The 11183-nt window shown below is 30.6% G+C and overlaps 1 protein-coding gene across 1 annotated transcript; it reads left to right on the top strand.

Moving 5' to 3' along the window:
- The first annotated feature begins 1588 nt into the window (after positions 1–1588).
- LOC122269349 (general transcription factor II-I repeat domain-containing protein 2-like) lies at positions 1589–2191 on the top strand. Its single transcript, XM_043041979.2, has one exon. It carries the CDS (start codon positions 1589–1591, stop codon positions 2189–2191), a length of 603 nt encoding a protein of 200 aa, XP_042897913.2.
- The last annotated feature ends 8992 nt before the right edge of the window (positions 2192–11183 follow it).

Raw genomic sequence — 11183 nt, 5'->3', positions numbered from 1 at the left:
AACAATCCAATTGAGTACTAGAACCCATCCCCTCTAAATCACTGCTTAAGTCCTCGGAGTAACTTTTTTTTGCTTCAAAACTTGACCCCAGTACCTCAATTCACTGCTTAAGTCCTCGGAGTAACTTTGTTTTGCTTCAAAACTTGACCCCAGTACCTCTAATCACCGCTTAAATCCACGGAGTAACACACTGAAACTTGATCCCAGTACCTCCAATTATCTATTTATAGCTGGGAATCGCTGATTTTTCATTAAAACTTGATTCCAATACATCAAATCGTGTCTAGAGGTCGTGGGAAGACTGATTTTTCACTCAAATTTGACCCTAGTACCTCCAAACACCGCTAAAATCATCGCAGAAAATCTGTTTTTCTCAATAACTTGGTCCCTGTTCCTCCGATCCTCAAAATTCTACTTGAATCTTCGGAATTAGGCTCCAATTGGGTACTACAACCAATATCTTCCAAAAAGATATTAAATCCGCCGAGTTAGCGATTTTAGCTCATATCTTGAGCCCTGTACCTCCGATCACAGCTTAAATCATCGGAGTAACTATCCAATTGAGTACTGGACCCATCTCCTCTGATTCACTGCTAAAATCCTCAGAGTAACTTTCCATTGCTCAAAACTTGACCCCAGTACCTCAAATCGCCGCTTAAATCATCTAAGTAACACTCCACTTGAGTACTAGGACCCATCTCCCCTAAATCCCTGCTTAAGTCCTCGAAGTAACATTGTTTTTCTCAAAACTTGACCCCAGTACCTCAAATCGCCGCTTAAATCATCTAAGTAACAATCCAATTGAGTCCTGGAACCCATCTCCTCTAAATCCCTGCTTAAATCCTCGGAGTAACTTTCCATTGCTCGAAACTTGACCCCAGTACCTCAAATCACCGCTTAAATCGTCTAAGTAACACTCCACTTGAGTCCTGGAACCCACCTCCCCTAAATCCCTGCCAATTGTGGATGTACAATATTTGCTTGAGATGTCGCAATTGCGGGAGTCGCTAACGCGCGTGACAGGGAGCTGCGCCCCATCTCTGCTGTCCAGGCGGCCGCTTATAGCGGCCGCCTGGACGCAGCACCCCCTGCTTAAGCGACCGTTCATGTGCGCGTTTGCGTATACCAGAATTCCCTATTAACCGAACTCCTCCGCGAAGACTATGGGCCAACTGAGTATCACGAAGAGTTCTGCTTTTACGAGAACAAGTTTGTGTTACCCAGTTTTATAGCGCCCTTTTTCAAATAAAAGATTTACTTACCTTTCTTTATTGATTCCTTATCCCTTTGTACAGTACTGGGACATATACGACCCACTTTACTTAGTTGTAATTTAAACCCTCTAATTCAATCGCAGCTACTGCCCTCTATAAACATTTTACGATATATATTATCTATGAATACAATTTCTTTTTCAAAATCTGGCATCACCAGAGGCATTCCAAATGTAACAACAACACAACAAGTATTAACAAATTTTTCTTAATATTTAAACATTTTTCTTTAGAAAATTATGAAAATATAAAGTTTAGTTATTGTTTATGTTTTGAAAAATATCGACTTTTGTTTTTGTTATGTAATGAATAAGATGGATTTTAGCATACTTCAAATTGAAAACAGTTGCTTGTATGATAAAAAATGTATTGAAATTGCAGCAATCTTCATTTACAAAACTGAACAAGAGGCTGCAACTCGTGCCAGCTTTGTGTGGCTCTATATTGCAAAACCATTTACCAATGGAGAAATGTGCCCTGAAAAGGTAAATTTATTAAAAACTGTCAGTATGTCAGCAAACACTGTGGCTCGAAGGGTAGAAAACATCGCTGAAAATATATCCTCTCGACTGTTAGACAAAAATGGACATGTTGAGTGGTTTTCTTTGTCCTTGGATGAGTCAACAGATCTGTCAGATACTACTCAAGTGTTGATTTATATTCGAGGAGTAGATAAAAGCTATGAAGTGCATGAAGAACTTCTTTATATGTATAGTATTCATGGCACAACTACTGGTACAGATATTTTTAAAGGAGTTGAAATGGCCATTAATCAAAAGAACCTTCGATGGAAAAACTTGAAATGTATTACAACTGATGGAGGCAAAAACATGAGTGGGAAAGATAAAGGAGTGGTCGCTCTTGTGTCAGAGGCTGTAGAAAATGACGGTGGTTCAAAACCATTAGTCTTACATTGAATCATTCATCAACAGTCTTTGTGCGGAAAATGTTTGGATATGTCTGAAGTTCTGAAACCAGTCATATCGACTGTTAATTTTATCAGATCTTTTGGGCTGAATCACCGACAATTTATTGCAGAGATTGGAGAAAATGACTTACCTTATCATACTGCCGTACGTTGGCTTAGTTGTAGAAAAGTATTTCAGCGCTTTTTTGAACTTCGAGCAGTGATCGAAATTTTTTTTAATGTAAAGCATCGCCCTCTTACTGAATTACAAAACAACGCATGGCTGTGGAAGTTAGCATTTTATGTTGATTTGACAAAACATGTGAACGAACTGAATTTGAGATTGCAAGGAGAAAACCAGCATCTTCCTGATTTATACACTAATATCTAATCATTCCGGAAGAAATTGATACTGTTTCAATCACAACTACGAAGAAAATGTTTTTTACATTTTAAAACATGTGAAATATTCATCCACACCACTGAGACTGAGTGTCCTATCGATTTTGCAATCGAAACTTTGAGTGCTTTGAAAATAAATTTTGATACTCGTTTCTCGGACTTTGATGCCATTGCGAATCAAATTAAGATGTTTCAGAATCCTTTTGATACTGACATTGAAACCCTAGCCCCGGAACTTCAAATGGAAATGATTGATCTACAGTGCAGTGATATAATTAAGAACAAATATCAAAACTCATCTTTGCTGGAATTTTATAAGTCTTCCACTGACACAATTTGATAATTTGCATAAATTTGATCGTGGGCTGTTTTCTGTTTTTGGTACTACTTATTTGTGTGAGAAGACCTTCTCCAAAATGAAGTACACAAAAAATGTTTACTGATCTAAATTAACTGATGAGCATCTTAAATCTCTTTTAATAATTGGTGCAAGTAAAATTAGTCCACAACTACAAACTATTGTCAGCGGAAAATCTCAATTAGGGGAGAGTCGGGTAGCCCCGCTCACTTAAAAAATATTGCTTATATTTCTGTATAATACTGAGTAATAATCAACATTTTTGTATGTTTCTATTGTTTTATCATCTAATTAAATAATGCAAAAAGAATAAACCAAAAAAAGAATAGTTAAACTTAAAAAAATAGAAATTAAAAAAAACATGTTTTTCAGCTCTTTTCAAATGCTCCGCCCAGTTACAAAAATTGTGTTTATTGGCTATTTTTTCAGATGTAAATGAGAATGACCAATGTATTGACAATAGATAAACCTCATTTATCATTTTTATCACAAAATTATTTTATTTATTACATATTTATATACTTTTAGTGAATTCTGTCATTTAATAACAACAAATGTCATACTTTTTATCATTATTAATGTATATTAATATATTATAAAATTAATATATATTTATATTAAATATTTAACGAAAATAATTTCATTTAAGTAACAATAATTAATAACAATAGTTGTTTTTCAATATAAACTTATTTGGTTGATCTCTTCTTATAAACTTAATATAAAATACTTCTTACAAAATTACAAATTCACTTTGTATTTTGATTGCATTCAAATGCTTCTGTAGATTGATTCGTTCACAAATAAGTGAAAATAAATAACTAAGCAAATAGCTTATCATAATATTTATGATTTCTTGATATTAAATTTAATTTGGATATATCAATTACATTTGAAAAATATTTAATTTTTCATTTTTAAATGTATAAATTTATGTTTCATATAATATTAAAACATATAACATTAAAATTTGAAGCAAAAAAATAATAATCTTTGCAACCGTACATTTATCGACGAAATAAAATTCGCCGGTGATACCTGACATTCATGTGAGCGGGGCTACCCGAAATCCAATTTTTTTTGTAAGTTTGTAATTACTCGAACAATTTTTTACATACAAACTTCTTTCTTTGTGCAAATTAAACTTAAGACTACATACTTTAACTCTTTAAATACCGAGCCCTCCAAACCACAACATGCTCAGAATACCGCCCGAAGTAGGAAAACAAGTTGCAAATATTTCCTACCCCCAGTTTTACTCTCGAATGACAGAATGACTGATCATCTCTTTATTCACCTGTGGAAATATCCCCAAAATAGGAGTTCAAAGGGAAGAAAGACATAATTTGAAGCAACAATATCGCTAACGTAACGAGATTTATAGAATGCTAATAAATGCTTGCATTTTTTTTTGGTTTTATTTTTTTTAAATTTTATTATTTATATTGAAGCATAAGTATGTAATTCCATGTAATCCAGTTATACAAAATCTAAATAAAGCATTCAAATTGATAATAATATTCTCGCACAAAGAAAATCCTTTTTTTTCGTTGTAAAACAGAAACTAATATAATTCAATAACTTAAATGATTGAAAAATAAATTTTAAATTTCTTAGACACCAGCATTTAAAATTAACATCAGTCATTAAGGAGAAATTAATTTGGTGATAGTACTAAAATATTATTCTACCTAAATGTGTGTCTTATTTTATATCAATTTACAATATGAAATAAGAGAAACTTTTCTTATTATTTAACAAGGCTCTGAAACCATTAAAAATATTATCCCCAGAAACTATAATTCCTCCTCAAGGTAAAAAAAATATTTTTCGCTTTAGCCAGCATTAACTTTATTTCAATTAAGTTTTCATTTGTAAATTATATTCCTTCTAGCGCTGTACCATAAAAGAGTTTGTAAATTTGTGCATAAAAATTAAAAAAATGCTGAAGAACTGTTTTAACAATAATATTTTAAGTACAATATTTCTATATTATTTTAAAAAATCAAAAAGTTCAATTTTTTTTCAAATAAATTATTTTATCTAGAAACTATATTTTTATGTGAATTTCAGTTCGGTGCATTGAAAAAAAATTTTAAGTTTGAAAATTAAAAAGTATAATAATTAATAAAATTATTTGTTTTAAGGTTCTTGTAAACAATCTAAATTGTTTAACTAATTTTAAATTATTTGAAAGTAAACGACTCGAAATAGATGTCAAATTTTGTATATGTCTTTCCATAATTCATATAAAAATATTTTGAAGCATCCATTTCTTCATTATTGAAACATCCATTATTGCTGTAATTTTTCCACGTGTCCTCTTCATAAGAGTATTTGATAATTTTTCTCAAGAATTTTTAAAATATTGTCGTTAAAAATAAAAATTCATAAATATGTGTAATTAAGTAAATTGATCTAAAAAAATTATATTCATAATAAAAACAATAAAACTGCTTTTGAATTTCTATAAATAATTGCTATAGTAAAAGTAAGTTTATGTGTAATTTAATTAAGAATCTAATAATTGGAAAATTATCATAAATTGAAAAAGTGGATTGAAAGCAAACAAAATAAATGTTCAACTATATAACAATATCTTCAAAGCTTATCAAATATATATATATATATATATATATATATAATGTCTAAATTTTTATTTACTAACTATTAATTTTTCTTAATTTCATTTTTAAAAATTTTAATGACTATATTTAATGCATAATTTTTTAACCTCCGACCCCATCGTTAATCAGCTAGACAGCTATTCTTTACGTATGCTAGGGAACACAATTACTTCCTATTTCAACAATGCCTTCTAGGCTAAGATTTATCTTTCTGTCACGTTTAACTTGTAATTATTTCTTTTTGAGTATGGGACTAAATTGTTCTGCATTTTACTGAACAGTTGGAAATCGGCATCTGTTTATAGACATATGGTGCAGTATATATGGGTGTGGTGACAAGAAATTTCTTTGAAAGAAAAGGGGAATATCAAAGAAATTTCTTACACTACCACACCATAATTTTGGTGACAAAGATATCAGTCCCAACTTCAGGTAGAATTGGAGAAAATCTACTATATGACATGTTAATTTTCATTTAACAATAGCCTTTAGAAGCTATGCTGATAACGCTTATCTTCTACAGAAATGAATGAGTAAATTGTAACACATCTGGGTGGTCTGACAGCTGAATATAGAACATTCATTATGAAGGAAAAAATACGTTCCTGAAAAATTAGAGTTAACTACAGATAATCCTCCTGTGAAGAAACCCTTTTGTAAGAAGATAAGGCGTAAACTTGAAAATAAATAAATTCATAGAGATTTAACTATTTTAAGAGTTTTGACACCAACACATTAAAAAAAACAATAGTAAAATTCGTGTTTTTAGACCAGGTGTTAACAATTAATAAAAAAAATGGGTCGGTGCAGCTTCAAGTCCAATACCTACGTAATAACAAGCATTGAAAAGGTGAAAATAGCGAGGCATTCATAAAACAGCAAGACAACGTGAATGATTTACAGCTGTCGAACTACAAATGCAGAATAAAGTTCAAATTTCAAATAATAGTTTTGGTACCCATCAAAGCAGTTTTTTCTCTTGGATCCTACTGTTATAAATATAAAAACTATTTTGTAAGGCATCAAAGCCTACGATCTAATTCTAATAAAATAATGTTTAATTATTTATTTTATATTTAAAAATAGATTTATAATTAATTGTATTTAGTAATCTTGCAGAATAATATATTTTTAAATTACTGCCATTTCTTTTTTCTGTAAACACTGTAAATTTCAAGCTGTTTATTATCTTGAACAATTGATATATTTTTAAAGGCACAATAACTAAATTATTTAATGATTAAAAAAAATACTTTATCTCCAATACTCCAGTTTATTCTCTTCAACGTAAGTAATCAAAAAAGTTCAGACAAAAAGAAGTAGCCAGCTTAATAATTTAGGTTAATTAATTTTGAGTTTATATTTGTTTCTACATCTCTCTCTGTCTTTCAAAAAAGTCGAAAAATACTATATTTCTTAACTATAAATTTTAAGCTTATGAGAATATGATTTTATTTTTACAATAAAACGTTTCATTTAACTTTTTCTCGAGAAGTATTATCAGAAGAAGTTCAGTCGTTAGGGGCAACAGTAGTTTCAGTTGGTGTTACATCTTCGAATTCATCTTCATCCCCTGATTCATTAAAATCCGACTCATCCTGTCTCATCATTGAAAATTAATTTAATTGAAAATTATTTTCGGTCGAAGGACCTTTACAGCGAAAATACATTTTGGTTTATATATATATATATATATATAAACAGGAGAAAACAACTTTACAAAAGCGGAATGATATAAAACAAAACTTTTGTTGAAAAATCCCTCTGCTTTCTTCACTTTTTGTAAATAAACTTCAAGGACGATTACTGCCACACCTCCCCCATTGTGTGTTATTTTTCGAAAAGGGGGTAGAATCTCTAACTCGTTTCACGGGCACTTCGGGCGTTTTCGGTAGTCTAGCTTACGGGGCGTTCCGGTAGCGAAAGAGTTAATGCTGTATGTATAGAATAGAAAAAAATTATTTTTTTAGTATTAAAATGAAGTTTAATCGAAACATTCAACCAATTTTTCTTAATTTCATGACTGCTGTATTCAACATATTTTCAAAACTATTGTTTACCATGTTACCAGCTGCATAAATACTTGAAACTTTGAAAATAATCTTTTTATAATATAACAATTAATGTCCAATGGCCCATTGACTTGAAAAAATATTCTATACATCTGAAATGGACAGTGGGCGGGGCTACCCGACTCTCCCCTACATAAATCTCATTAGTATTTCATATGTCATTATGCTTGTTATAAGTTATGTTTTTATTTAAAATGTATAAAATGTTAGTTGGATTCATTTCAATAATTTGTTAGTTATTATATACTGAAGTTAAATTTTCTGCATATTATACATGTTTTTACTCATTATAATTCTGTGTTTCTTTATCCAACTTATCACAAAAACAATAAGCCTACAACAATGTTATGAGTAGTTAGCCCATGACCATATCAATGTACATGTCATATTAATAATTATTCAACATAAAATTAGAACACTTCAGTAAACTAAATTTAATTTGCTATAAAAAAATATGTTCTCTAAAAGGAGTTATCAAGTATGCTAGCTCTCCGCGGGCCGGACAAAATCTGCCCTCGGGCCGTAGTTTGGAGACCCCTGTCTTAGACGAAAATGTGGATCCAGATTTGAAAGGTAGCAAATCTGAAGAAAGTATTGTGTGTGATCCAAGTACTTCAAAAGTTTCTAAAAAAAGGAAAAAAATCAAATTAAAAAGCTTGTGTGGATGAATCTGTGATAGTTGTGCCATGGACCTCTGATCTTCTTTCTAACATACCAAATCTTGAATTTTTTTCCAGAAAAGTATTCAACAGTAAACTTTGATACGAAACCTGTGGATATATTTTATTTATATTTTGATGATGCTCTTTTTAATACTATTGTTTCTGAAACTAATCTTTATGCAAAACAAGTGTGTCAGTTCAACTGGATAGACACATCTGTTGAAGAAATCAAAGCATTTCTTGGAATGCTAATTTTGATGAGTGTGCATCCCTTGCCACAGTATTACTTGTATTGGAGTTCAGATAAATTTTTTTATAATGATGAAATATCTCGGGTAATGACACATTCACGGTTTTGTCGACTAATTGTTTACATATAAGTGACAATATAAAAGCACTTAAGCGTGAGTCTCGAGAATATGACAAGCTTAGGCCATTGATAGAAAAACTTAATGAAAACTTTTCAAAGTTTTATACCCCGTCTAGTTGTTTGGCGGTAGATGAAAGTATGGTATTGTTCAAAGGGCGCTCAAGTATGAAACAATACATGCCAATGAAGCCAAAAATAAACGTGATTACAAAATTTGGAGTCTTGCAGATTCTAGTACTGGATGTTTGTTAAAATTTTCCATATATCAAGGAAAAGATGAAGCAAGACCTAAATCATTAACACTGGGTGAGTATGTGGTGACTTCACTGAGTAAAGACTGTGCGCCAAACTCACAAATTTATTTCGATAATTATTTCACAAGCGTGAAATTACTTGAAATTTTAAGAGAGAAGCAAGTTTTTGCGTGTGGTACATTTCGAACAGATCGAAAATATCTTCCACCAGAAATGAAAACCGATAATAAATTGAAAAGAGGCGAATATTTGTGGCGAAGCAAAGAATCTATATGTGTGATCCAATGGAAAGACTCAAAAATTTTCATATTATGTCCAATTTCCATGATCCTTCAAAAAGTGTTGAAATACAAAGAAAACTTTCAAATGGTACAAATTTCTTTACAGTGCCCACAAGCTATTGTTGATTATAATCTACGTATGAATGCCGTTGATAAATTTGATCAAAAGAGGAATGCATATATTGTTGATAGAAGATCAAAAAAATGGTGGCTACGTTTGTTTTATTTCATGCTAGATGCTGCAATCGTAAGTACGTTTATACAATATTCCTCAGAAAGTTCTATGTCATATTTGACCTTTAGATTGCTACTCGGGAGGCAATTAATTGCAGGACAAACTTCTCGAAGAAGAAAAAAACAGTGTTTTGGAATATGAAAAAAAAAAGGAAGAAATTCTATGCATGGAATGATCTCCATTCCAGACAAAATTCGATATACTGGTAATGATCATCATCCCGTGAAAAGTGTAACCCGTAGACGGTGCCGTTGGTGTTCAACTACTAAAGTTGAAAAAAAGAACGGCATATGCGTGTAAATTATGCCAAGTACCTTTGTGTGTGGGTTGTTTTTCTGCATTTCATAAATAAAATTCAATGATTAAATGTAAATCCAAGAAATTTTTTTTATTACTATTTTGATCGTGAAATTTATTTTTATTTATTATTATTTTTTTTTAAATATATATTAATTACAAAGTGTATTTATTAATTTCAATATCTTTCATTATTACTTTTATCAATTTTTATAATTTCCTTTTATATTTTCAAAAATAAATACATGTTGCATTTCATATTATTTGCTACAATTGTTCTTATAACTATCAGTGGGATATATATGTCCCACATTGCAATACACAAAAATAATAGTCATGAGACGCATATGTCCCACTTATATTTTCTAAAATAATAGAGCCACATAATTTATTTTAATGCAAATATCATCCTTATTATTCACTTTATTTAATAGTATAAAATTTTTATTTGAATTATATAAAGGGTTATACCACATGCTGAATTAAGTTTGTCTGAAAGTGACCTACAATAAAAAGCCTATTATATTTATAAAATTAGGGACTTTTCCCAGAGGCACAAACTCACACCTTTCAACTTAACAAATCTATTCCTGTTTACAAAACTTTCATCAATTTCCTCTCTATATAGTCAAAATATGAATCATCTAACAATCACGAGATGTTCTAGATCAGGGGTTTCCAATTTGCATGAGGCCGGGGGCCACAATTAAAAGCGCAAATCATATGGCGGGCCGCAACTTTATCAAATTTTTTTGTAAGACTCTTTTATGTTTGAAGGAACATTAAATATTACTGTCAGAGTTTTTCCAAGTTGTACGAAACAAAAGTATTGAATTACAAATTAAAATAAGAAGTGGATTTTTAAAAATATTAAATAAATAATAAAAATTCGGGCTACAATAACTTAATGTGCACCATGTATTAAACAATTAATGTGCAACAGATATCTAATTGTTAAGGTATTAAAACTTACATAGTAGCACACAAAATATTTAATGAGAAAATTGAGGTTTGTTTGCTGCAACCATTGGAGAATAGATATTTAAAACTTACAAATGTGTGTGAAAATATTTTAGTCCAAAATGAGTGGTTTCAAAAAGTTAAATATGAGAATTTCTTCGAGAAAATTTCTGATACGCACATGGTAAGTTACATTAACAAAAAAAGAAAGAGCAACATACACGATTATTTGTGTATTTGAATGAATATTTTCTTGGATGCAAAACCTGAAAAATAAATTTCTCTGCACCGTTGGTATGTTACATTTCACAGAAACGAAGAAATTAGGTTTTTATTAACGAGAAAAGTATTTTAAACTCATATAGATTTTTTACAAAAATTGTCCGTAAAAAAATTACAACTAATATATTTTAGTTCGCGGGCCGCCTGTTGGAAGCCCCTGTTCTAGATCATTTGATCCTGCTGGTGATTTAACAGATTATTG

The sequence above is a fragment of the Parasteatoda tepidariorum genome, unplaced genomic scaffold (assembly GCF_982258835.1).
Source record: "Parasteatoda tepidariorum strain Cologne lab strain unplaced genomic scaffold, Ptep-v5.0 scaffold_135, whole genome shotgun sequence".
NCBI classification, from domain to species: domain Eukaryota; kingdom Metazoa; phylum Arthropoda; class Arachnida; order Araneae; family Theridiidae; genus Parasteatoda; species Parasteatoda tepidariorum.
Note: the sequence above shows the minus strand (reverse complement) of the source record. Positions and strands in the feature narration are given on the sequence as shown.

What these genes read in the sequence shown, in the direction of transcription:
- LOC122269349 (XM_043041979.2), top strand. Translation starts at nt 1,589, where the DNA reads ATGGATTTTAGCATACTTCAAATTGAAAACAGTTGCTTGTATGATAAA.